At 47.0% G+C, this 27,902-nt stretch overlaps 1 protein-coding gene across 1 annotated transcript in view; it reads left to right on the top strand.

Moving 5' to 3' along the window:
• Positions 1-27,902, top strand: part of plb1 (phospholipase B1) — a 207,006-nt gene that overhangs the window by 63,986 nt on the left and 115,118 nt on the right. Inside the window, exons 23-29 of the mRNA XM_085997907.1 lie at positions 1,639-1,739; positions 9,239-9,320; positions 9,995-10,099; positions 13,103-13,198; positions 17,680-17,751; positions 22,523-22,639; positions 26,667-26,735. Of these exons, the coding sequence (XP_085854033.1) occupies positions 1,639-1,739; positions 9,239-9,320; positions 9,995-10,099; positions 13,103-13,198; positions 17,680-17,751; positions 22,523-22,639; positions 26,667-26,735 (642 nt within the window). The remainder of the gene's footprint in view (positions 1-1,638; positions 1,740-9,238; positions 9,321-9,994; positions 10,100-13,102; positions 13,199-17,679; positions 17,752-22,522; positions 22,640-26,666; positions 26,736-27,902) is intronic.

Here is a 27,902-nt window from a genome sequence, read left to right as displayed (position 1 = left end):
CCCCTTCTTGCTTCATTAACGTACCAATTCTTGGCCTGGACCTAGTGTAGGCCAGCACCTATGCCACTCATTTAAGGAAATCCCCTAAAATCCCACAGCAGCATAATTGAGGTGAAGACCTAATGTAAGAGTCTCTGCCACCTTATCCGCTCAGCAGCACTTGGGAATCTTCGTTCCCTAGGCGCTACAGAGAGGAATATTTTTAACAGTAGAAGAAGCCCACACGCCTGTTCTTTTTTGCTAGATGAAGCCCACATACCCTTTACAGCACACCCTTCAAACCACCCCAGAAACTTCTGTAGTGATTTCATGAACCCACTTAAACTGTCCACTGGTCTAATCTGGTCATTTATAAAAACAGCTCCATTAGTCTTTAGGTGGCAACATTTTACTTAAATTCCTCTCTTATTCCTAACTTCCTAATTTTTCATTTAGAATCATAGAATGATACAGCTCAGAAGGAGGCCATTTGGCCCATCGTGCCTATGCTGGCTCATTGGTAGCGCTAACCAATTAGTCCCACTCCCCCGTTCTTTCCCCTTAGCCCTGCAAATTTTTCCCCAACAAATATTTATCCAACTCCCCTTTGAAAGTTATTATTGAATCTGCTTCCACCACCCTTTCAGGCAGTGCATTTCAGATCATAATAACTCACTGCGTAAAATATTTTTTCCTCATGCCGCCTCTGGTTCTTTTGCCAATGACCTTAAATCTGTGTCCTCTGGTTATTGACCCTTTCTTTTGCCTGGAAACAGTTTCTCTTTATTTACTCTATCAAAACCATTCATGATTTGAACACCTCTATCGAATCTCCCCTTACCTTCTCTGCTCCAAGGAGAACAACCCCAGCTTCTCCAGTCTCTCCATATAACTGAAGTCTTTCATCTCTGGTCCGATTCTAGTAAATCTCTGCACCCTCTCTAAGGTCTTGACATCCTTCCTAAAGTGTGGTGCCCAGAATTGGCCACAATACTTCAGCTGGGACCTAACCAGTGATTTATAAATGTTTAGCAAACCATAGAAAGGTACAGGACCAAAAAAGATCAGTTTGGACCATGTGGTCAGTCTCTGAGTTGAAACTTGGAATTTAAACTCTTTACCAAGAGGGAAAGAACACATATATATATATATAGCACCTTTCACCATCTCAGGTCATCCCAAAGTGCTTCACAGCCAATGAAGCACTTTTGAAGTGTAGTCACTGTTGTAATATAGGAAATGTGGCAGCCAATTTGCGCACAGCAAGCTCCCACAAACAGCAATGAGACAATGACCAGATAATCTGTTTTAGGGATAAATATTGGCCAGGACACCAGCGAGAACTCCCCTTCTCTTCAGATAGTGCCATAGGATCTTTTAGGGCTTTGGTTTTACATCTAAATCTGAAAGACGGCACGTCGACAGTGCAGCACTCTCTCAGTACTGTGCTGATGTGTCAGCCTAGATTTTATGCTCAAGTCTCTGGAGTGGGACTTGAAGTCTTGAACCCACAACTGTCTAACATCAGAGGTAAGAGTACTACCAACTGAGCCACAGCTGACTTTGCACAATTCAGGAACTGTGAAACCCACTGGAATCTTGTCCTGATAATGTGTTATCCTCAATCCTACTAATGCCACTTTTACATTTTGTTTTCAGGTCCCAAGAGCTTTTGTGAACTTGGTGACGATTCTCAACATCGTACAATTACGGGAGCTTTTTACTGACACACAAACACAGTGTCCACGGTTCCTCTTGAAGTTTGTATTCCACTTAATCATTCACAATCAAGATGCTTTGCGTGAGAAATTGCGTTTTATAACTGCCACGCTCACTTTGATTGCAAATCATATCAGCAGGAAGCAAGAGAGGGAGGGAAAAAGGCCTTGACCTGTTCAACTGATTTATCTCTTTGTAGGGGACTAGTTTTTATTACCCTTACGAGCAGGTATTGCATCACTATAACAAAGCAACGTGCAAAGGAGCTTCCAAGTTATATGCTCCGACTCACACATTGTCCTGACTTAAACCTATATCGCTGTTCCTTCATCGTCGCTGGGTCAATATCCTGGAACTCCCGTTCTAACACCATTTTGCGAGCATCTTCACCAGAAGGACTGCTCTGGTTGAAGGAGAAGGTCCACCACCACCTTCTCAGGGTAACTAGGGCAATAAATGCCGGACTTGCCAGTGCCGCCCACATCCTGAGAACAAATAATAGAAAGAAAGAAAGACTGGTATTTCTACAGCGCCATTCACGACCACCAGATATCGTGAAGCGCTTTACAGCAAATGAAGTACTTTCGAAGTGTTGTCACTGTTGTAATGTGGGAAATGCGGCAGACAATTTGCGCACAGCAAGCTTCCACAAACAGCAATGTGATAATGACCAGATAATCTGTTTTTAGTGATGTTGATTGAGGGATAAATATTGGCCTCAGGACACCAGGGATAACCCCTTTGCTCTCCTTCGCTCGAGAGAGCAGGCGGGGCCTCGGTTTAACATCTCCTCCAAAAAACGGATGGTAATAAAGATCAAGGCCTATCTTAATTCATTTCGAAGGGCTTGACGGACACACGGGGGGTAATTCTAACCTAATTCACTGGGCAGGAGGTTTTACACCCGTCCGCTAACTTCATTGGAGAGTAAAATCAGGGCTAGGTGTAAAACCAGCGTTGCTCGCGATCCCGTCAGTTTCCTGACGGATGGGTTAGGTTACAATTGACCCAATGTTCCCAAATAGCTGCTACCCACCGTCAGCGGCGTAACTCTGGGCGAGCAGGGATCGCGATCTGCCGGTGGACTGCTACCCACCGCCACCACCCGGGAATCTGGGCTCGGAGCACGGTTAGAGAGCTTGAAAAGTTCCGGGGAATGTCTTCGCCAATACCGGTGCATCTTGGTGGGGAGGTGGGGGGTGGGGATGCGGTCCTGATCGAGCTGAAGGAGAGTGACACGGTAACATGTGACGCTGGAAAGCTGTGCTCAGTGGAATCTTGCGGGATGGGTTAAAAAGTATGGTTAACAGTGGGATCGACCCCCACCATCCCTCTTTAACAGAGAAGCTGATTTAAATTCTGTAGGAGTCAATCTTCTGGTGTGGTCCATGTAAAGTCCGCGCCTCAATAATACACGGACTTCGGGAGAACAGTTTAACAGGTACTTTACTGGACAGGAGGCAGCGTCAGACTGAAAATACAGAAGCCTGCTAGGGCCTTTTATACAGGGGTGGTCACTGCCGGTACTGCAGTCTAAGACCAGTTATTCCCTTAAAGGTACATACACAACAATTCCTCCCCTTTTAGATAAACAGTACATAACATTCATTTAACAACTAAATAATAACTAATTACAATTACAATTTTCTCAGTAATATATACATCAACTGAAATAGTCATTTATAAGTTCAGTCTTTGAGAAGGCTTCCTGATCCTGACTGGATAGCGCCTTTCTCGAGTATCTTGTTCTGGCGGTGGAGTCAATTCTGGCTCATTGTTATTGGTTGGTTCGTCAGCTTCCAATACCCCTGCTTCTGAGGTAGACGCAATCTGTACTTCAGGCTCATTACCAGGTGCACATGCTTGTGGTATAGGTTTGGCTTGTTCCTGTGACTCTAGAATCTGGTCAGCACGGCGTCTCACGATGCTCTCTCCAACGTCCACTGTGTACATTAGTGGTCCCTGCTGTGTGCATATCGTTCCTGGCTGCCATTTTTCTGTAAAGTAGTCGTGGGCCAAGACTGGTTGCCCTATCTTGAAGCTCCTGGTTGGCTTCTCATTGATGTGCTGGAACTGCTTATCCTCAACATCTCGTCGTATGTTTGGTTTGAGCAAATCCAAGCGACATCTTAGTCTCCGGTTGAAAAACAGTACGGCTGGAGTTTGGTTGGTTACTGCATGTGTCGCATTCCGGTAAGCAAACAAGAAGTTATCCACCTTGTGTTGCAGTGGTATGTCGTCATTATACATTGCCTTTATGGCCTTTTTAAAGGTCTGAACAAACCTCTCAGCCAATCCATTTGTGGCTGGATGATATGGGGCAGATGTGTAATGTTTCACCCCATTATTCTTCAGGAACCTCCGGAAATCCTCAGACACAAACTGTGGGCCATTGTCGGAGCAAATCTGTTCTGGCAACCCATTCCTGGCGAAGGTGGTCCTTAGGACTGCAATAGTTTTCTCCGTGGTAGTGGAGGACATTTTAATTTCGAATGGGCGTCCACAGCGATTAGAAACATTGAGTCCATAAATGGACCAGCGAAATCAATGTGTACCCATTGCCATGGAGATGAGGGCCACTCCCATGGATGTAGCGGGGCCTGTGGTGGGGCGTTTTGGACCTTCTGGCATCCTATGCATCTCTTGGTCATATCCTCGATTTCTTTATCGATTCCCGGCCACCACACAAACGCCCTGGCTAGGCTCTTCATTTTTACCCCTCCCAGATGACCCTCGTAAAGCTCATTGAGCACTCTATCTCTCAACTTGGGTGGAATTACCACTCGGGATCCACACATCAAGGTTCCCCGGCACACTGACAGCTGTTCTCTCCTTGGCGAGAATGCTGGCAACAGTGAGTCGCCATATGCTGGCCATCCCTTCACCGTCAAATCATAGACCCGAGAGAGTGTCGGGTCATTTCGTGTTTCCTTCTCAATACTTGCGTTTGTAACAGGCAAACATTCGACTATGGTCGCATGGAATATCTCCACAGGGTCCACTGCAGGTGCTTCTTCTGCCGTAGGCAACGGTAGGCGCGACAGCCCATCAGCGTTTCCATGTTGCTTCGTACCTTTGTACTCTATGTCATACTGATGTGCCTCTAGAAAAAGTGACCATCTTTGCAGCCGTTGCGCCATCATCACCGGAACGCCCTTCTTTGGATTAAAAATTGAGACCAGGGGTTGATGATCAGTCAGTAGGGTGAATTTCTGCCCGTGCAGATAGTGATTGAACTTCTTCACCCCCCACATCAGGCTGAGGGCCTCCCTGTCAATCTGGGCGTAGTTACGCTCGGCTGAGGTTAGCGAGCGCGATGCAAAGGCTATTGGCCTCTCTGAACCGTCACGCAATTTGTGTGACAGCACCGCTCCAATGCCGCAAGGTGACGCATCACATGCCAACTGAATCGGCAGTGTTGGGTTGTAGTGGGCCAATACTTCTTTTGAAGTGATTAGGCATTTACATTCCTGAAAGGCACGCTTACACTCATCACTCCATTTCCATGTTACACCAGTTTGAAGCAGGGCGTTGAGTGGGTGCAGAATTGTGGATAAATTCGGCAAGAACTTATGGTAGTAGTTCACCAACCCGAGGAACGACCTCAGTTGCGACACATTTTCCGGTGCTGGAGCCTTGACTACAGCCTCAATCTTGTCCGGCGACTTATGCAGCCCTTCCTCATCAATCATGTGGCCACAATACGAGATTTGTCTCCTGAAGAACTCGCATTTGGGACGGTTGGCTCGTAGCCCATATTCCTGCAATCTCGTGAGCACCTGTTCCAGGTTGGCAAGGTGTTCATTGTCATTTTTGCCCGTAACCAGGATGTCGTCCAAATAACACTGGGTCCCCGGGAACCCTTGCAGGACTTGTTCCATTGCCCTCTGCCAAATAGCCGGGGCCGATGCTACCCCGAATACCAGTCGATTGTACTGGTAAAGGCCTTTGTGAGTGTTTATCGTGAGGTATTTCCTAGATGCTTCTTCCACCTCCATTTGTAGATACGCTTGAGCCAGGTCAATCTTCGTAAAACGTTTCCCTCCAGATAGTGAGGCGAAAATATCTTCTATCCGTGGAAGCGGATACTGTACTGTGTGCAGGACTGTGTTCACAGTCACCTTGAAGTCCCCGCAGATGCGAACCTTCCTTGGCTCCCCAGGCGTGCTGCTCAATGCTTTCTTCATTACAGGAATGATGGGTGTGGCCCACTCGCTCCAGTCCACTTTAGACAGCACCCCCGAACGCTCCAGACTCTCCAGTTCAGCTTCCACAGCTGGGCGGATCGCATATGGCACCGGTCTGGCCTTGAAAAATTTTGGGGTTGCGTTATCCTCAATCTTTATGGTTGCCTTTACGCCTTTCAGAGTCCCAAGTCCTTGTTGGAACACCTCTTCCGCGTCAGATAGAATCTGTAACAGACGTCCAGGTGCGACGTCATCATCTTTTTTGTCAGTCACAGTTAGTGCCAGAATGGAATGCCAATCCAATTGTAGTTTTCGGATCCATTCACGTCCCAATAATGGTGGTCCTCCATCTCGTAGTATATACATGTATAGTTTCTGTGTTTCCTTTCCGTTATATTCAACTGACACCCTTATTTTTCCTCTGGGGTAGACCTTTTGCCCCGTGTATGTCTTCAATACAATGGACGTGTCCTTTAAGGGTATGTGTGAGAATAGCTGCTCATAGTCTCGTCGATTCATGACAGTTAGGGCTGATCCTGTGTCCAATTCCATCTTTACTGGGGACCCTGCTATCATGAGGGTGACCCAAATGGTTCGGTGATCTTCCTTTGCAATCACGTTGTGTAACTTTAAACAACTTAGTCTCCTGCTCCCGGAGTCCTTATCACTCTCCTGATCTTCTGAACTACTATCTGTCAGTTTCTTTACTTTCCTGTACTGTTCCTTAGCAGTTCTTGTCATGTTGGTCTTCTTTCCCGACCTGCAGACTCTTGCTATATGTCCCATTTTTCCGCATTGCCTGCATATTTTGTCTTTAAACCAGCAGTCCTTCTGCTCATGGGTTGTTCTGCCGCAGCGATAGCACTTTTCGGCTCCATACGCCATTTTGTTAGCGCTGTATTCTTGTGGTTTCTGTTGTATTTCCGCAGCTCCCCGTGCTGCTGCTTCGTAGGATACTGCCACGCTGAAAGCCTGTTCTAGCGTCAGGTCCTTTTTTGAAAGTAGTCGTTTCTGGGTTTCTTCACTCTGGAGCCCACAGACAAACTTATCCCGTAAGGTGTCTGCCAGTCCTGCTCCGAACTGGCAGTGCTTCGATAACTTGCGTAGTTCCGTAAGATAGTCAGCATTGCTCTCATCTTTGTGCTGGTTTCTTTTATGGAACTTGAATCTTTCTGCTATCAGCAGTGGTGTAGGGCTTAGGTATTCCTGTAAGATATGAACAATCTCCTCAAAACTTTTCTCCATTGGTTTAGCTGGGGTAATTAAATTCCGCAATAGGCCGTACGTATTCGCACCCATCAGATTTAATAATACCGACGCCCTCTTTCCATCGGCCATCTCATTTGCCTTGCAGTACACTTCGATTCTTTCTACATACGTGGTCCAGTCTTCTACCTCGTTGTCGAAAGCAGTGATACTGCCACTTTTCGGCATCTTGGGCGATTTAAAATGGTGCCTCCCGCGCTTTTGCTTCTTCCCCAATGGAATAAAATGGCGCCTCCCGTGCTTTTGCTTCTTCCCCAATGGGATAAGATGGCGCCTCCCGCGCTTTTGCTTCTTCCCCTTACTGCCACGCTGCTCCTAGCGTTCTACGGGGTAATGGCGGCGACCCGCAGCTTCGGCGCGTCTCGCTTTCCTTCCCCCCCGTTTAGTTTCTCTCCGCTGTCCTGTTCTTGAGCACCGACCGCGCCCTGTGCGCTCCACCCTCTCTCTCTTGTTTTCTTTTCCTGGCGACGCTACGCGGCCCATTTTGCAGAACCGCTCGATCGAGCTTGAGCCCGCCGCAGTCCGGAAGGGTCAGCGCGCTACCTGCTACCAGCACGACTCGCTGGAACCACCGTCTCTCCCGCAATTCTCCGAACACCGATGAATTCTTTGGGCGGTTGCCCTCGGTCGACGCCCGTTGCTCAGACTACGACCTTTCAGGACCCTCCTCTCAGGCGAGATCCCCGTGAGATAATGCCACACTGCAGGTGAGTTCGAACTTACTCGTCGCCACTAAAGTCCGCGCCTCAATAATACACGGACTTCGGGAGAATAGTTAACAGGTACTTTACTGGACAGGAGGCAGCGTCAGACTGAAAATACAGAAGCCTGCTAGGGTCTTTTATACAGGGGTGGTCACTGCCGGTACTGCAGTCTAAGACCAGTTATTCCCTTAAAGGTACATACACAACAGTCCAGACCATTACTCTGGCATAGAAGCCATCGTGGACCCCACTTCTCCTGCTCCGTAGTACTGGCTGCTGGTATCTTATCGGCATCCAGTATGACCAGCTCTCAGGATGAGGGAAATCAAACAGACTGATTACTGAGCTGATTACAGACTGATTCTGTCTGATTACTGGGCCCCCGGGGGATGGTAGAAATACAACCACGGCCTAGGCCCCACAGGAAACTTGCATCAACCAATCTTCGGGGCGGAGACCTGCTGTTGGCACGTGTTCCACTCCATAAGTCACCACCAGCCAGTCGCTGGCCCCTGCACCCGCTGCCTCTCCTCCCCCGTGGACTTCCATCCCTGGAATTTCTGCCTTCATATGAAATCACTTTGTCCACTATTTTAACAAAGGCATTAACCCGTTTCATTGTAAACGGGGGATCGAGTTTTCCAGCGAGCCCACATGTCCCGGGAAATTGCCATGGAATTGAACCCCTCATTGCAGAATATCTGCCTTGTGCTTTTTATTTCTCTGCCTTTCTATTGGGACCAATTGGTGCACCAAAGCCAGGGCCTGGTGTTGTGAATCCAAATGGTGTCAGTTGATCTTCTAACCTCAACAGATTCCCGCCAGGACGCTGCATATTACATCAACCCCAACCCAGAAAAGTCCAGCTCCACTGCTGCTGGGAGCACAATCCCGACCTCTTGCGTTCAGTTTAGCAGCTAGCTGTATAAGGCGTGATAATTAATGCGGATTGGAACCTGATGCTATTTGACACCATTTGGATTCAGAAGACTAAGTACAGTCCCCATCGCTTATATCGGCCCGGGGCGGTGGGGGGGTGGGCGGTGGCGGGACTTGGTGTCACTGCCATTTGCTCATTATATAAACTAGGCTTGTATTCCCGAGAATATAAAAGGTTAAGGGGTGATTTGATAGAGGTGTGGAACTTTCTCCCACAAAAAGCAGTAGATGCTAGCTCAATTAATAATTTTAAAGCTGTGATCAATAGATTTTTACTAGCCATGGGTATTAAGGGATGTAGAGCCAAGGCGGGTAGATGGAGTTAGGATACAGATCAGCCGTGCTCTCACTGAATGGTAGGACAGGCTTGAGGTGCTGAATGGCCTACTCCTGTTCATAGTAGTTTTCATATTTGATTGGAGTCTTCAATTCATTTGTCTGCAGGCTGCTCTGTGGATGTGTCGTTAACCCTCTGGACAACTCACCGCAGTTGGATGAACTCCAAGTGCTGAATCAAAAATATCAGGTACTAGAAAAAGAAAGACTTGCATTTTGACGACCTCAGGACATCTCAAAGCGCTTTACAGCCAATGAAGTGCTTTTTGAAGTGTAGTCAATGTAAGAAACGCGGCAGCCAATTTGTGCACAGCAAGCCCCCACAAACAGCAATGTGAAGATGACCAGACAATCTGCTTTAGTGATGTTGTTTGAGGGATAAATATGGGCGAGGACACCGGGGAGAACTCCCCTGCTCTTCTTTGAAATAGTGCCGTGGGATCTTTTACATCCACCTGACAGGGCAGACGGGACCTCGGCTTAATGTCTCATCTGAAAGACGGCACCTCCGACAGTGCAGCACCCTGTGGGGTAGAGATTGGTGTGCATGTACAAAGCGGGCGCAACGCATACCAATTTAGCAGTAAGACGGCCTGTGCCTGATCTGCATAGGCTTTAATCCTACTGCTACATTCGTGGGGCCTGTCTTTTTGGCATTAGGCCCCTGAATATATAAATGAGCGGCCTAATGCCTGTTGAGGACCCCATCGAGAAATTAGTCAGGAATCTTCAGTCGATCCGGCGGCCAAAGGTAGGTCGTGAAAATTTTTTATTTTAAAAACATCTCTGTGGAGCCGGAGCAAGAGCCCACAGGAGTCGCAAAAGAGTTACACTCATTCAAATGAACTTTTTTTTCACCTTTAGGAAAGAACACATTTGTTGGTTGGGTCCGGAAGGTATGATACCAGGGAAGACTTTACTGTGGTCATTCAGCCGTTTATAGAGAACATTGAAATTCCAAGGAGCAAGGTAACTTAAGTAAACTGTGGAGGTGGCAGACTGTGTTTGATTCAGGTGGCTGGATGGTTAAGTTGGGATGTATGAACACATCAGTAGCTACCTAATCCAGGTATAGGATAAGGTGCTAGAAGATATACAAAAGAACTCTGGGTCACACACATCATAATGTTTCTGCCTTTTCACCAGTTCTATGGATATCATAAACACTTGAGATTAACAGGGCTGGGGAAGTATTCTATAGAAATAAACAAGCTGGACTAATGCTAGTCTATGGTGAGGTCTGACTCTTAGGTGGAATTTTAACTCTCGTGGAAAATCAGCGGATTTGGGCTGATGCAATATCACCCGGCCGGCAGCTGCAGTAGGGAGTCACGGATAGGGGGTTTGTGAGGGTTTCTGGACCATGGAAAAGGGGAGCTGGGCGGAGAGCCCAGGGTGGCAGTGGCTCAAACTATTTTTGTGGGGTCCGGAGGAACACTTCTGCTCCCCTTGGTGGGAACAACAATTTCCATTTCGATGTAGTTTAAAGGGGAACAAAGGATCTCACAGCTTTTGGAAAGGTTCATAAAGCATCTCAACCCACTGGTAACCATGGCCAAGGCTGAAGGCGGAGAGGGTAATTAAGTGATAGGCAAAAATGAAAGAAGGAAATGCTAATAGGCAGGCTTGAGTCTGCAGGCAAGGGATTGAGCAGCTCGGAACCTGACCCACTGTTTGATGACTGCTGAAGCGGAGATGGTGCTGCATGAAGTGGTTATGACCCGACATGTCACTCCATGGCACCTTCCTCCATTGGTCAGCATTGCAGCATGTTGGAATGAGTTGGAGAAATGCTATCGGACAAAATGATGAGCAATGTTAACTGACTGTTAGCAGCAGACATCTGTGCTGCAGATGGCTCAACCCTGCATCTGGATCTCTGCTGGCCCTGACCCTGACCCTGCCTCTGACCCTAACCCTGACCCTGCCTCTGACCCTGGCCCTGAGCCTGACCCTGCCTCTGACCCTGGCCCTGACTCTGGCCCTGACCCCGGCCCTGAGCCTGACCCTGCCTCTGACCCTGCCTCTGACCCTGGCCCTGAGCCTGACCCTGCCTCTGACCCTGGTCCTGACCCTGAGCCTGAGCCTGCCTCTGACCCTGACTCTGACCCTGACCCTGCCTCTGACCCTGGCCCTGAGCCTGACCCTGGCCCTGCCTCTGACCCTGGCCCTGACTCTGGCCCTGACCCCGGCCCTGAGCCTGACCCTGACCCTGCCTCTGACCCTGCCTCTGACCCTGAGCCTGACCCTGCCTCTGACCCTGGTCCTGACCCTGCCTCTGACCCTGACCCTGAGCCTGACCCTGCCTCTGACCCTGGTCCTGACCCTGAGCCTGCCTCTGACCCTGACCCTGAGCCTGACCCTGGCCCTGCCCCTGGCCCTGAGCCTGACCCTGCCTCTGACCCTGAGCCAGACCCTGACCCTGACCTTGGCCCTGCCCATGCCCCTGACCCTGAGCCAGACCCTGCCTCTGACCCTGGCCCTGCCTCTGACCCTGAGCCTGCCCATGCCCCTGAGCCTGACCCTGAGCCTGACCCTGACCCTGAGCCTGACCCTGGCCCTGCCTCTGACCCTGAGCCTGACCCTGAGCCTGACCCTGCCTCTGATCCTGAGCCTGGCCCTGCCTCTGACCCTGAGCCTGACCCTGAGCCTGACCCTGAGCCTAACCCTGGCCCTGCCTCTGACCCTGAGCCTGAGCCTGACCCTGACCCTGAGCCTGACCCTGAGCCTGACCCTGGCCCTGCCCATGCCCCTGAGCCTGACCCTGAGCCTGACCCTGACCCTGCCCCTGTAAAGACGGTTATAGTCATAGAGTCATATCGGCACAGAAGGAGGCCATTCAGCCCATCAAGTCCGTTCCAGCTCTCTGTAGAGCAATCCACTCATTCCATTCCCCCGCTCTATCCCCGTAGCCCTGCACGTTTATTTCCCTCAAGTGCCTATCCCGTCTCCCCTTGAAAACAGTGAGTGCCTCCGCTTCTACCACTTCCGTCGGCAGCGAGTTCCAGGTCCTCACCACTCGCTGCATAAAATAGTTTTCCCTCACATCTCCCCTGTATCTCTTGTCCAAAACTTTAAACCCTCACAAACCCCCTATCCGTGACTCCCTACCTTAGCTGCCGGCCGGGTGATATTGCACCGGCCCAAGTCCAAATCCAGTTAAACATGTCATTGCCAGGTCAGTGCAGCGATGCCTGCAATTATGGCTGGTAGGCCACCAAAAGTTGGTGGGTACGGCCAATCAGGCTATTGATCAAACTGGCCAGGCTTTTTTAATGCCGCACCACTTAGAGCATAACGTACTGTGTTTCCAAAGAACCACCTAGCATTAGTCTTATTTAAGCATTCAGTTTCAGTACCTGGGCCATTGGGTCTGCTGCCACAACTTCCCTTGGGAATGGGAGAAAGAAAGACTTACATTTCTATAGCGCCTTTCACGACCACCGGACATCTCAAAGCGCTTTACAGCCAATGAAGTACTTTTGGAGTGTAGTCACTGTTGTAATGTGGGAAACGCAGCAGCCAATTTGCGCACAGCAAACTCCCACAAACAGCAATGTGATAATGACCAGATAAACTGTTTTTGTTATGTTGATTGAGGGATAAATATTGGCCTCAGGGGATAACTCCCCTGCTCTTCTTCAAAATCATGCCGTGGGATCTTTTACGTCCACTTGAAAGGGCAGACGGGGCCTCGGTTTAACGTCTCATCCGAAAGACGGCACCTCCGACAGTGCAGCTCTCCCTCAGCACTGCACTGGATTATCAGCCTAGATTTATATGCTCAAGTCTCTGGAGAGGAACTTGAACCCACAACTTTCTGACTCAGAGGTGAGTGTGCTAACCCCTGAGCCACAGCTGACACTGATCATCTGGCTAGGTGAGGTATGCACACCTCCATCTGTAGATACGGGTATGTACAAATGACATTCAGGCTTTCAATTACATCACACTTAAATTCTCTTTCACTAGGATGGCCTGCCTGATAAATCCTATTTTGCACCAGACTGCTTTCACTTCAGTTTAAAGGGCCATTCGCAGGTAGCACGGGGTCTATGGAAGAACTTGGTAAGCATTTGATTATTCACTTTTTTTATTTTTCTTTCGATGCGGGTGTGTGTATTTGGTTGTTGGATGATTCCCTTTCCAAGGAATGGAGCATTGCACCACATGAAACCAGGAGGCACTTTCAGGTTCTGTAACTCACGGGGAGGTCACCGTGTGGGGATTCTGACCATTGCTAAGTTCTGGGCGCTGAAAAGCAACCCACGTTCCATCCTTCTTGCAAAAGAAAAATCCTGTGGATGCTGGAAATCTGAAATAAAAACAGAAAATGCTGGAAATACTCAGCAGGTCAGGCAGCATCTGTGGAGAGAGAAACAGAGTTCACGTTTCAGGTCGATGACCCTTCGTCAAACTGTTCTCTTCTCTCTGTTTCACCACACCCCCTTCTAACCAGTTTTTAATCCAATTTGCTATCCTTCCCCTAATTCCATACCCATATTCTTCTCCAATAGCCTGCTGTGTGGTATTTTGTCAAAGATGGTACCAAATTGTGGATTGTTTTTCTATCTTTTTTTAAATTCGTTTATGGGATGTGGGCGTCGCTGGCAAGGCCAGCATTTATTGCCCGTCCCTAATTGCCCTCGAGAAGGTGGTGGTAAGTCACCTTCTTGAACCGCTGCAGTCCATGTGGTGAAGGTAGTCCCACAGTGCTGTTAGGTAGGGCGTTCCAGGATTTTGACCCAGTGACGATGAAGGATCGGCGATATAATTCTAAGTCAGGATGATGTGTGACTTGGAGGGGAACTTGGAGGGTGCTTCACACTCCCTTGGATAATAGTGTGAAGTAGTGGAAGGATTTGCAGGCTCATTAACAGTCTGGCGGTAACCATCTTTATACCCGCCGATAGGGTGGTTTGTCCCATATGCCGGGAGGGTTTTATGGGCTCCTACAACCCATACAATGAGAGGGGTCACACACACACCCACCGGAGGCGAGCATCCCGCTGGATGTCAGCCCAGAATTCAGAGCCAGGACTGTTTGGAGTGGGGTTCGAACCCGGCAGCTTCTGGCGTAGAGGCGGGACGGCTACCATTGCAACAACAACAACATCTTGCATTTATATAGCGCCTTTAACATAGTAAAACTTCCCAAGGCACTCCACAGGAGCGTTATCAAACAAAATTTGACACCGAGCCACGTAAGGAGATATTAGGACAGGTGGTCATGGAGGCAGGTGTTAAGGAACGTCTTAAAGGAGGAGAGAGAGGTGGAGATGCGGGGAGGTTTAGAGAGTGAATTCCAGAGCTTAGGGCCTCGGCAGCTGAAAGCGCAGCCGCCAATGGTGGAGCGGTTTAAAACCGGGGATGTGTAAGAGGCCAGAATTGGGCGAGTGCAGAGAGCTCGAAGGGTTGTAGGCCACAGGCTTGCTTCATGTCTCCTGTGGCAAACATCTGATGGCTCAGCAGGCAGGGCTACAGCTGGGCACTGTTAGTGATTGACCAGCCAGCCTGGCTTATTGATGGGACCTGGGGGGGGAAACCCTGTCATCGGGTTCTGGGATCGTTCCCTTCCAACTCCAGATAACTTTGGAAGCCAGTGCTGTACTCAATAGGGTGTTCCTAGTTGAACAAGCACTAGGATGCTTACCAATGCTCTCTATTGATGAGATGGGATGTAGCGTTATGCAGAAAAATGAGTTGCGCAGTTTTAGCTGATTAAACTCCAGCAGTACTGCTTGTACTCACTAGGGGACCCCTAAGCCTTGACTTTTGCCAAACTCTGCCCAGGTTCTTTGGGTTGAGGTAAATGGGGTGTGTTCCGATGGGAATAAAATACATTCCAAATGAGACAAAAAATAAACTCTCCTTGATAGATTTTTGTTAGGTACGGCTATTAAGGGTTATGGCACCAAGGCGGGTAAATAGCGTTAAGATACAGATCAGCCATGATCTAATTGAATGGCAGAACAGGCTCGAGTGGCCTACTTCTGTCCTATGTGCTATAGATTTCTCAGAAGTTTGGTTTGAAGATCCTTAATGATGGGTTTCTGCATGTACCAAACATTTGGCTGAACAAACAAAAATCTAGATACAGAAATGTAGGTTTCCATAGGCTTGTTTGCTCAATGGGCCCATTGGCCCAGAATTCAGCTACCTCTGTCAAACATTGATTCAGGTGCACAATGAAACTCCAAGATTCAGCCTGTTATCTTTCTACTCTAATCACTGGCCCTGCCACCGCACTGATCTTCAATAATCCTTTGAATATTTGACATTTATTCAGTTGAAATCATGCATAGATACAAATCCACGTTTTTGTTCAAGTAGCCTGAAGGACTGGGGAAAAAAAAGGGAAAATAGGACTAAAGAGTAAAGGCAAAGAATATTTTGAAGACTTTTGGTATTTTTTGGTGTTTGGTTTTGGACAATGTATTTGTCCAAATGTATTTGTCCCTTACTTTTATGGGCAGCATGGTGGCATAGTGGTTAGCACTGTTGCCTCACAGCGCCAGGGACCCGGGTTCGAATCCGGCCTCGGGTGACTGTCTGTGTGGAGTTTGCACATTCTCCCCGTGTTTGCGTGGGTTTCCTCCGGGTGCTCTGGTTTCCGCCCACAGTCCAAAGATGTGCCGGTTAGGTTGATTGGCTGTGATAAATTGACCCTTAGTGTTAGGGGGATTAAATACATGGGGTTACGGGGATCGGGTGGGATATGTGTCGGTGCAGGCTCGATGGGCCGAAATGGCCTCTATCTGCACTGTGGGGTTTCTGTGATTTCAATCTGTGATTTTCCCAATGAAACTAGTTTTTTTTTTATTTCTTAGGATGTGGGTAGCATTGGCAAGACTCGATTTGTTACTCATCACATTAGTTACCCACCCCTAAGCTTTCACCTTGAGCAGTTGTTTGTACAACTGAGTGACTTGCTAATCCGTTTCAGGGAACATTACGGGCTGGATTTTCATTGGGCCGTGGAGTCGGGATTGGAGGCGTGTGGGGGGTTTAAAATCCCGAAATCGGGGGTCCCGACCCCATCCCACCTCCATGCCAGTTTCAAAGGAGGCGGGTCCCCGCCCCGCACTGGGATCCGCCTCCCCGAGGCGCGAAGGGGATTAGTGCTAATTAACTGCCTGTTAACGGGTAGTTTTTAGCCTAATCCCTATTTTCATTGCTGAAATGTGGGATTCCCGATGGCTCCAAACCACGTCAAGTTAGCGAGGTGGGCCGTCGGGATGAAAGGCTTGGAGGGGTCGAGATGTCCGGTGTTCAGGTGAGTGATGGGTGCGTGAGTGCAGAGGTAAGTGTGTTTGGTCTGTGTAAAGTGTTTAAAGAAGTTCTACTAACCTTTACTTACCTTTACAGCCTTCCTTCCTTCAGGTCTCGGGAGTCCCTCATCTCATCGGCACAGAAAGCAGAATGGCCGCCAGCTGTCAAAATCTGCAGCCTCTGCTTTCTGTTCCGGGGAGATCTCTAAATCATCCTGAGAGGAAGGAATTAATCTGGAGTACAGATTGTCAGTGTTTGACAGCTTCAAACAGCTGTGAAACGCTGATATTTCATCTGTCAAAAGGTCTTGACAGATGAAATGTCAATCTGTGACGTCACCTGTTGCCAGGTAGCCCTTAATTGGCCTGCTGAGCCCGCTGGGCGGGCTTAACAAGGTCAATCAAGTCTAAATCATGTGGGTTGGCTAGAACTCGATGGAGGCGGGACTACAACCCCAAAAGTTGTAGCCCCGCCTCCTACCCGCCTCCTCAATGAAAATCCAGCCCTTAGAGTACTGTGCACAGTCTGGTCTCCAAAATTATAAAGTGGCACTGAAGAAGGTGCAAGAAATTTACATGGATGATACCAGAACTGAGAAGTTATACTTATCAGGAAAGGCTGAACAGGCTGGGGCTTCTTTTCTCTAGAAAAAATAAGACTGAGGGGTGACCTAATAGAGGTCTTTAAAATTATGAAGGGGTTTGATAATGTAGACACAGAGACATGGTTTCCACTTGTGTGGGAGACCAAAACTAGGGGTCATAAATATAACATAGTCATCAATAAATGCAATAGGGAACTCAGGAGAAACTTCTTTACCCAAAGAGTGGTAAAAATGTGGAACTCGCTACCACAGAGAGTAGTTGAGGTGAATAGCATCGATGCATTTAAGGGGAGGCTAGATAAACACCTGAGGGAGAAAGGAATAGAAGGATATGCTGATGGGGTGAGATGAAGAGGGGTGGGAGGCGGCTCATGTGGAGCATAAACACCGGCATAGACCTGTTGGGCTGAATGGCCTGTTTCTGTGCTGTACATTCTATGTAATTGTATGTAATTTGACTTCTGGAATGGAATACCACCTAGAGTAGGAAATACTGGCTCAGTTGAAGCATTCAAAAAGTAGTTCAACAGACTCCTGATTCAGTGGAGAGAAGAGGGATATGAGTCTGGGATAAGAAATCGACAAATAAATGGTCAGATCCAGCTCAGAAACAATGCCAGTTGGATGAGCTGAATGACCTTTGCTTCTTGTGATTTTCTTTGTCTTCTTTCAGCTGGAGCCACTGGACGGAAAGACTATCAATCAAACATTTGATGAACACATTGACATCAGCTGTCCTTCAAAGGTATGGTTTGTATGAAAAAGGATCTGTAAAAATAGACTTTGTTATTTTTCGATGCATTACCAACTCTTATTTGTCTCCTTGCTTCCCATGGGTTGTGTCTTTCTGTGTGGGTTTGCACAGTTGTCACCAGAGTCTGTTGTAAAATTGAGAAACAATGTTAGACTGCGGCAGTCCTCATTCTGACGATGCTCCTACTATGGCGTTAGACAGGGAATTCCAAGGTTTTGACCCCGTGTTGAGTTTAATTCCCTAAATTCTGCCAATCATTTTACACAAAACCTTTCTTGCCAGTTTCTCCTTTCTCCCTAGTCACATTCCAGGCAAGAATAAACTGAACACAAACACTTTCTGTTCCCCAAAAACATTCCAGCCAAACTCGCTCCAACAAAATCTGCATAATCACATTCTCTATCCAGAAAAATGCTAGCCAATTCAATCTAGCAAAAAAAAACTCTTTGAGATCCTGCCACCACGAACGCTCCCCACTTACCCTGAATATACTGCTTTAAATACATTTTTAACATAATAATTATGTAAAGATTTCAACAATTCAGAAAAAAATGGGACTCTCTTTTCTTCCAGTCGCTCCAACAATTCCCCCATCGCAGCCCAGCTGGCCTCATGAACACCTGCGAAGTTGGGTTCAGCATCACCAAATGCTTCAGAGCCCAGCCCACCCAAATGAGACCCGGCACTCGAGTCGGGTTACCACACTGCAACTCCCACAAGTTATCTGGTGGCCCAGCATCCACCTCGTGTGACAAAGAGCGCAATTGCATTGTGAGGCTGGCGCGCTATAACCAAGCGACCAGATTACTGTTGTCCTGGGGATGCTCCTGCAACGGTGTTAGTATGGAATGCCAGGATTTTGACCCAGCACCGATTGTTAGGTACAAAAATAAATGTAAATTAAAGCAATGGCAGGAATCGCAAAAAGATAATTACATTGACTTCAAGACTAAAACTGAGGGATTGCAAACTAAGGGCGGGATTTTCATTGGGCCGTGGAGGCAGGATTGGAGGCGTGTGGGGGGTTAAAATCTCGAAATCGGGGGTCCCGACCCCATCCCGCCCCCAACCCGCCTCCGTGCCAGTTTCAAAGGAGGCGGATACCCGACCCGCACTGGTAGTTAACAGGCAGTTTTTAGCCTAATCCCTATTTTTATTGCTGAAGTGTGGGATTCCCAATGGCTCCAAACCACGCCAAGTTAGCGAGGTGGACCGTCGGGCTGAAGGGTTTGGAGGGTTCGAGATGTCCAGTGTTCAGGTGAGTGATGGGTACATGAGTTCAGAAGTAAGTGTGTTTGGTGTGTGTAAAGTGTTTAAAGAAGTTTTACTTAGATTTACTTACCTTTACAGCCTTACTTCCTTCAGGTCTCGGGAGTCCCTCATCTCACCGGCACAGAAAGCAGAATGGCCGCGAGCTGTCAAAAGTTGCAGCATTCAGCTTTCTGTTCCAGGGAGATCTCTAAAATCAGCCTGAGAGGAAGGAATTAACTTGGAGTGCAGATTGTCAGGGTTTGACAGCTTCAAAGAGCTGTCAGACGCTGATATTTCATCTGTCAAAAGCTTTTGACAGATGAAATGTCAATCTGTGACGTCACCTGTTGCCGGGTGGCCCTTAATTGTCCTACTGAACCCGTTGGGCGGGCTCAACAAGGTCAATCAAGTGAAAATCGTGTGGGTTGGCCACAACTCGATGGAGGCGGGACTACAACCCCGAAAGTTGTAGTCCCGCCTCCTATACACCTCCTTAATCATAATCCAGCCTTAAATATCAAAGGAGAAATTTAAAAATGTTATGTGATATAGAATGCAAACAGAAAAGGAAATAATGAAGTGATGAAAGATGAGAGTATTAATATTCTGTTTAAGGGTACAGAATTATGTTTAATATTTTTTCTGTAAGCAGTAACAACTTGCCAATGGGTTCATTGACCTAGCAATCAGCTAACTCTGTCAGATATTGAATCAGGTGCACACTGATACTCCAAGATTGAGCCTGTGAGCTTTCTGCTCTATAGTGCCATGTATTGGGGGTATTGGATATTAAATGTAGAACTTTCAACGTAGAAAACGTCCCATGGTACTTCACAGTAACGTAAGGAAAAGAATGGATGCCAAGCCAAAGGAAATATTCGGACGGCTGACCAAAAGACTGGTCAAGGAGCTGGATTGGGTGTAATGGAGGACATGGAAGTGCAGAGGTAGATGGGTTTAGGGAGGGAATTCCAGAGCATGGGGCCCAGGTGGCTGAAAGCACGGCTGCCAGTTGTGGAGCGAAGGGAGGGGGATGCATAAGGAGCCAGAATCAGAATATTGGAGACTTTGGAAAGGGAAGGGTTTCCTAGAGCTGGAGAATGTTATAGAGATAGGGAGGGGTGAGGCCACAGAAGCACCTTAAACATGAGGTTGAAAATCTTTACTTTGAGGTTATGATGGACCAGGAGTCAACATAGGCCAGCGAGGACAGGGGTGATGGGTGAGCAGGACTTGGTGCAGGATAGGATATGGGCAGCAGAGTTTTGAATGAGCTGGAGTTTATGGAGGGTGGAGGATAGGAGGCCAGCAAGGAAAGTATTGGAATAGTTGAATCTGAAGGTGACAAAGTCGTGGATGAGAATTTCAGCATCAAATGAACTAAGGCAGGGGTGGAGACAGGCGATATTACAGAGGAGGAAGTAGATGTTTTTTCTATGAAGAGTATACAGTGTCAGAAGCTCAGCTTAGGTTCAAATAGGACACAGAGGTTGTGAATAGTCTGGGAGGGCCAAAGATGATGGTTTTAGTCTTCCCAATGGTCAGCTGCAGGAAAATTATGGCTTATCCAAGACTGGATTTCAGACAAGCAATCTAACAAGACAGACAGAGGTGAGAGAGATGGTGGAGAGGTAAAGCTGGGTGTCATTAATGTACGTGTGGAAGCTGACACCGTGTCAGTGGATGATGTCACAAAGGGGCAGCACATAGATGAGGAAGAAGAGCAGACAAAGGATGGATCCTTGGCGGACCCCAGAGATAACGATGCAGGGGTAGAAAGGCAACATTAATAGAGATGCTGTGGCTACAATCGGATAGAGACGAGTGGAAGCAAGCAGAGGCAGTTCAATAGAGCAGGACAATGGAAGAAAGGCATTGGATGAGCGTGGTGTGGTTGGCCATGTCAAAGGCTACAGAGAGGACACCAATGGGAAATGGTAGGATATATAGAGGATAACCTATGGGGAATGGTAGGATATATAGAGGATAACCTATGGGGAATGGTAGGATATATAGAGGATAACCTATGGGGAATGGTAGGATATATAGAGGATAACCTATGGGGAATGGTAGGATATATAGAGGATAACCTATGGGGAAATGGTAGGATATATAGAGGATAACCTATGGGGTGTGGTAGGATATATAGAGGAGAACCTATGGGGAATGGTAGGATATATAGAGGATAACCTATGGGGTATGGTAGTATATATAGAGGATAACCTATGGGGTATGGTAGGATATATAGAGGATATCCTATGGGGAATGGTAGGATATATAGAGGATAACCTATGGGGAAATGGTAGGATATATAGAGGATAACCTATGGGGAATGGTAGGATATATAGAGGATAACCTATGGGGAATGGTAGGATATATAGAGGATAACCTATGGGGAATGGTAGGATATATAGAGGATAACCTATGGGGAAATGGTAGGATATATAGAGGATAACCTATGGGGTATGGTAGGATATATAGAGGATAACCTATGGGGAATGGTAGGATATATAGAGGATAACCTATGGGGAATGGTAGGATATATAGAGGATAACCTATGGGGAAATGGTAGGATATATAGAGGATAACCTATGGGGTATGGTAGGATATATAGAGGATAACCTATGGGGAATGGTAGGATATATAGAGGATAACCTATGGGGAATGGTAGGATATATAGAGGATAACCTATGGGGTATGGTAGGATATATAGAGGATAACCTATGGGGAATGGTAGGATATATAGAGGATAACCTATGGGGAATGGTAGGATATATAGAGGATAACCTATGGGGAATGGTAGGATATATAGAGGATAACCTATGGGGAAATGGTAGGATATATAGAGGATAACCTATGGGGTATGGTAGGATATATAGAGGATAACCTATGGGGAATGGTAGGATATGTAGAGGATAACCTATGGGGTATGGTAGGATATATAGAGGATAACCTATGGGGAATGGTAGGATATATAGAGGATAACCTATGGGGTATGGTAGGATATATAGAGGATAACCTATGGGGAATGGTAGGATATATAGAGGATAACCTATGGGGAATGGTAGGATATATAGAGGATAACCTATGGGGAATGGTAGGATAGATAAACAGTACTCAATGAGGAACGGCAGTATATATAGAGCATACCCAATGGAGAATGGGCAGATAGAGGATAATAAGTAATGAGTGATGGGATATATAGATGGTATCTGATAGGAGATGGTGAATGGTGGAACATATAGAGGACACCCAATGTGGTTGAATTTCTACCTATGAGCGGAGGGGTAGGACTTGGATATGTGTCCCCCACATAGTGGGTTTTTGTATTTAGTTTTGCAGCTGGGTAAGGTGGTGAGCAAAGAGAACTTTCTCACAGGAAGTGAGGGAAAATCACTCATTCCAAACTATTCTCCTATGTGGGGATAAAAATGCCAGTAATAACCAAATCAGGATTGGCACTTAACAGCAAACTAATCAAGTTCTCTTGTTTCTCCTGTGGTTATACCAGGGCCTGCCTTATTTGAGAACATACAGAAACAGTAATTTTACTTACCCAAATAACCCTGGGCAGCTGACCTCAGTGGCCCCTGGGAGCATCAAGACTACAACTGTTCCATCGCACAAGGTTGGTGATAAATACAGTCTTATATTGTTTCAGTAAAATGGCTCTTTGAAGATTAAATGTGATCGCCTTTAATTCCTTTGTGTGCAGTGTGGAGTGGTAGGTTTCTGAACTGAAAATCGGACAGTGTGTAAAACAGGGTGATGATTCGCTATCACCCTGCTCTACTGCTCAAGGCAAACTTATACGCTGTAATGTTTTTCTTTAGGATAGCTTGGTCCGTCTTGTTAGTGTCAGCGACGTCAGTGTTCTGCAAAACCTGGAGCTGCCCAGCGATAGAATATTGGATCCCTATTTGGCAGGTTGCACAGAAACATAGAAACATAGAAGATAGGAGCTGAAGTAGGCCATTCGGCCCCTCGAGCCTGCTCTGCCATTTAATGAGATCATGGCTGATCATCCAAATTCAGTATCCTGTTCCTGCTTTCTCCCCATATCCATTGATCCCTTTAGCCTTAAGAAATATATCTAACTCCTTCTTGAAGAAAATTGGGAGAAACCCCGTGAAGAAAACCTGTCTTTTGTTCCCGGCCTCCGTACAGTTGCAACCCGCACAAACTAGTAGGGTTGGAGAAGGGGGATGGAATAGACCATTCTCATCAACATTGGAAAGATGCAGCTGGGCTGTCAGCCCTTGATAGGATTGTGGCTGGAGCAGCAACAGCCCATCGTTGACTGGTACTTAAGTTGTACTTGTATGTTTGTGCCAGGAACTTAACAGCTGGTGGAACTGCTCCCAAACATTCTGGGGTTGAATTCCCACGGGGGTTTCTCCCAATTGTCCACTGTAACATCACTGGAAGGTCTGTGGAAACCCTGGAGAAACAGCATAAATGCTGCTCCTGTCAGAATCCTGTAAAGGATGCCACTAACATCCGGGAGCGTGTGCAGTAGATCTGTTCCCTAGTCTCTGCCAATCCCCTTTTTTTTCCTTCCCGCCTTTTTCTACCAATTTTCCCCCCCTTCCCCTCTTTCCTAAAAGCATTTCAGGAGAGTCAAAAAAATTTCAAACGTTGCAGATGCAAATGGCTCATAAAATTGTTCATTTTAAGAGTAGAGCTTATTGGAGCTTAGTCTTGACATCTAACAAAGTAAAAGGTTCGGATAGCGGGTCATGTTGAGGCCGAAACTACAATTCCAGTGCAGTGCTGCTGGGACCACTGCTGCTCGAGTGCACCTACGCCCCATGTAGCTAACCTCGCCTGATAACGCATGGTTAACTCTGCAAAGTATTGTTGTAGTGCACGTGACTCTTAGTGCATGACCTGCTGGCAATGCTATGGGGGTGGGGAATATAATATTGGGTACCAGCAGTTAGTAAAGAACCGCTGGCTGCCCTTACTAAAGCGCTGGTTTGAAATGGTCTGGTTGAAATGGCCCGATTGATGAATGGATTGTGGAGCAAAAGGCCAGCAACAAAATGTTTTGTAAGAGCCACAGTGTAGAAAGTATAGCTGGTGCTATTAGTAGATGAATGTTTAATGCGTCCTCATGACGATCCTCAGTCTCCTATTTCAATGGAAGTATTATTAATAGCTTAATACCTCCATTAAGTGGAATGTCATTTAAATGCATTAATTATCCATACACTAATACCATCAACAGTACTTTCTAGCTTTATTAATGTCCTGTTTTAAAAAATGCTATTTTATAGGATAGAATCTGCCTATCAGATTAATTTTCTCATTTAATGGGCCAGAAATTCCAGAACGGGGCTTGCAGCGCGTGCAAGCCCCGTATTTGCACTTACCCCGCGCTCCTGCCGATCAGCTCCAGGGACGCCTGCACTTCCAGAAACTGAAGCAAGAATCCCGGGCAGCGTATGACGTCACGCCGCCCAGGAGCGCAGCCAGCGCGGACCCAGGAGCGTGCAGTGTAAGTGAGACACGCCCCTTGAGGTCTCAGTTTCACTGGACACGCCCCCAATGTTTCTGTCAAGCTGCTTTGCTTTTTTACATGCAAAGCAGCAGTTTAAATAGGTTTTTGGAAGTTTTTTGAAGATTTTGGTAACTTTTATAAACTTTTTAAAATGTTTCCATTATTTTGAGTAATCTGAAGTAGTTTTAAAGCGAATTAAAGCAATTTAAAGACTTAAAAGCCCTAAAAGAATTTTTTTAATTCCATTTATTTATTTAGCAATGTCGTCGTCATACGTGTCTTCACACTGTTCCCTTTGGGGAACTGTATGAAGTGGTGGAAGGATTTATGGCCGTGATTAACGCTCATTCCGTGACCGTAACCATCTTTGAACCAGCCATTAGGGCGGTTAGTCCTATGGCGGGAGGGTTTTACGGGCTCCCACAAGCTATACAAGGAGGGGGGGCCACCCACACCCACGGACGCAAATATCCCACTGGATGTCAACCCAGAATTTAGAGCCGGAGCTCCGACTCCACTTGCCGGGACTGTCTGGAGCGGGGTTCGAAACCCTACCCTGATCTGGCCCAGCGGCAGGGATCCTACCGCTATGACAAAGGCCCAATCCGATTAGCAACGTGAAATGGCAGCATAGGGCTCCAGTCACGGGGAGGGAAAAGGCACAGGAAATGTATGGGTGTCACCTTTTGTGCGGAGTGGGCCTTTTGCGTAGCAGTGAGCATCCCCGCCGCTGGGCCAGAAGGAGTAGGGTTTTGAACCCCACTCCAGACAGTCCCGGCAAGTGGAGTCGGAGCTCCAACTTTAAATTCTGGGTGGACATCCAGCGGGATACTTGCGTCCGTGGGTGTTGGTGGCCCCCCCCCCTCAGATGGGTTGTGGGAGCCCGTAAAACCCTCCCGCCATAGGACTAACCACCCTAATGGCTGGTTCAAAGATGGTTACGGTCACGGAATGAGCGTTAATCACGGCCATAAATCCTTCCACCACTTCATACAGTTCCCCAAAGGGAACAGTGTGAGGATACGTGCGATGATGACCTCTTGCGCAATGCACCTCCTTGGACCCTCAGTCGCAGATGCGAGGGGGCAAGTCGTGCAAGTGTTAAATTTTTTATTTTATTGACATGTAAAATGTTGGCCCAGTAATTCCCTTCCAAATGCGCTAGTACGGTCGGGGTACTTACGCATCTGGCCGGATGAAATGCCGGTTTTCAGCATGCACAGTGCATGTGGGGAAAACCGGCATTTCCTGTCCTCTGAATGAAGGGGTTCAGAGGCAGAACGCGTGCGACTGCACAGGCAGCGCGTGCGCAGTATAATTCGCCGCTTTCATTAATGCTTTCAGTGAGGTCCAGTCATTACAACTTACACATGAAAAAAGCATGGGTACAGTTGCTACAGAGGCTGCGGAGGAAGATATTTCTTATCGTGGAGCTTCTGAAAGTATGTATGTCTGTATATATTCCTTTGCGTGTTATGTATATATTCCTTTACTTATGTGTATGAATGTAGAGAAAGTAACTTATTGGAAAATCATAATTAAAAACATACATTCATAGTAAAGGAATATAAAACATACATACATATACGTAAAGGAATATATGTGGACATACATACATAACTCATTCTCACATTCCATTCACTCAGCCACAATTGCTCCTTCTACCTACCGTTCTGAAAACCCTTTAAAAAAAAAAAAAAATTTTAACTTTAAAACTTACTTAAAATTTCTTAAAATAACTTCCCTCCCTTTCCCAAACAAAAATATTGCATTTCAAAAGCTCCACGATAAAATATATCTTCCTCCGCAGCCAATGAACCACTTTACACTTGCTTTTTTTCAGTGTAAGTTCTGAGGACTTACCCTCACGGATTTCATGAATGAAATCCACGAAGTTCACTGTGCAAGCGCTGCCTGTGCAGTCGCACGCGCTCGAGGTCTGGAAATGCCGGCGTTCCCCGCATGCGCTGTTCCTGCTGAACGCCGGCATTTCCAACGGCCAGAAGCGTGAGTATCCCGAGCGCACTCACGCTTCTGGCCTGGAATTTCTGGCCCAATAGATACATCCTACATTTGCCAATAGATATTTAATTGCAGTAAAGGACATTGGTACAAAGGACTAAACTTTTCTTTTGTCTTTTTGTGATTCCAGCCATCAGTACCACAAGTGTCCTCACAAACAACTCCATCCATCACCACAACCACAGAAAAGCCAGACCAGGTTGGTAGTAACAATGTTGATTGAGGAAGGGGCGATTGGTGGTGGTGGGGGGGGGGGGGTGGAAGACAATTAGATTCCTAACTCCTGACATCATGCTTTAGCCCATATTTGCTAAGCCATCTTCTACTGAAAACATTTGTTGGTTCAGTTTGGTAGCAGTCTCGTCACTGGATCAAGAGAGCGAGGGGGGAATCAACCTCTTCCTGAAGCTGTTAATGGCTAATACTGGAGTGAGATACTGCAGGGACTATGATGCTGTCCTCTGGGTGACATGTCAATGGAGGAGCCTGAATATCATTGAGATAATGGTTCAGGGGAGATCCAACCCTCCTTAACCTAATCCCACAAGAAAGGCCTGGGATTTCCTCAGAGCTGCCATAACTTTGGCGGTAGTGCGGCAGAAACCTAGTTTCCTTGATCACGCATGTATTTCCTTGATTGTTTGCGCGGCTCGCTTAGTTCATTAACATAGCTCCACCCCATTAAAAGACAGGAGAATTCGAGTTTCCTGCATTTACGCCAGTTCTGAATGGACAAAAGTTGAGGCGCAGCAGAACCTAAAGTCATAGTTCTGGTGTTTAATAGCAATTTTTCTTTTTAGCTTTTTACAATTTATCCTCACTAAGACCAGCGCTGTATATGAGTGAATGATGGTTTATGGCATCGGAATCTGTTACGTTAAAAAGGGAAAAGCTTCCCCAGTCGTCTTTTCCTAAACATAATGGTTTGATGGCTTAAAACCTTAATTTTCCAAACCTCAATGGGGTAAAGAGCAACTTAAAGAAGGAAGTTGGCGCATGTTCCATGCTTTCCTTGAGCCACGATTGCATACACTGATTTCCGCTTGTTTTTAACGTTCTGGCATATGCTAATGAGAATTTCAGGAAATCTTGACAGCCATTAGCAAGATCGGTGTGGAAACCGGTGTAAATTTTGGCATAATTTCGATGTAAATTGAATTGAGGAAATTCCGGTCCAATTGTTGGCACATTGAGGAACTAGGATTACGTAGGATATACTGCACAGAAACAGGTCATTTGGCCCAACCAGTCCATGCCGGCGTTTATGCTGTACTCGAGCCTCCTCCCGTCTTTCCTCATCTAAATCTATCAGCATAACCCTCTATTCCCTTCTCCCTTATATGCATGTCTAGCCTTCCCCTAAATG

This window comes from Somniosus microcephalus, chromosome 9 (assembly GCF_052327205.1).
Source record: "Somniosus microcephalus isolate GS21.2 chromosome 9, FLI_Smic_1.0, whole genome shotgun sequence".
NCBI lineage: Eukaryota > Metazoa > Chordata > Chondrichthyes > Squaliformes > Somniosidae > Somniosus > Somniosus microcephalus.
Note: the sequence above shows the minus strand (reverse complement) of the source record. Positions and strands in the feature narration are given on the sequence as shown.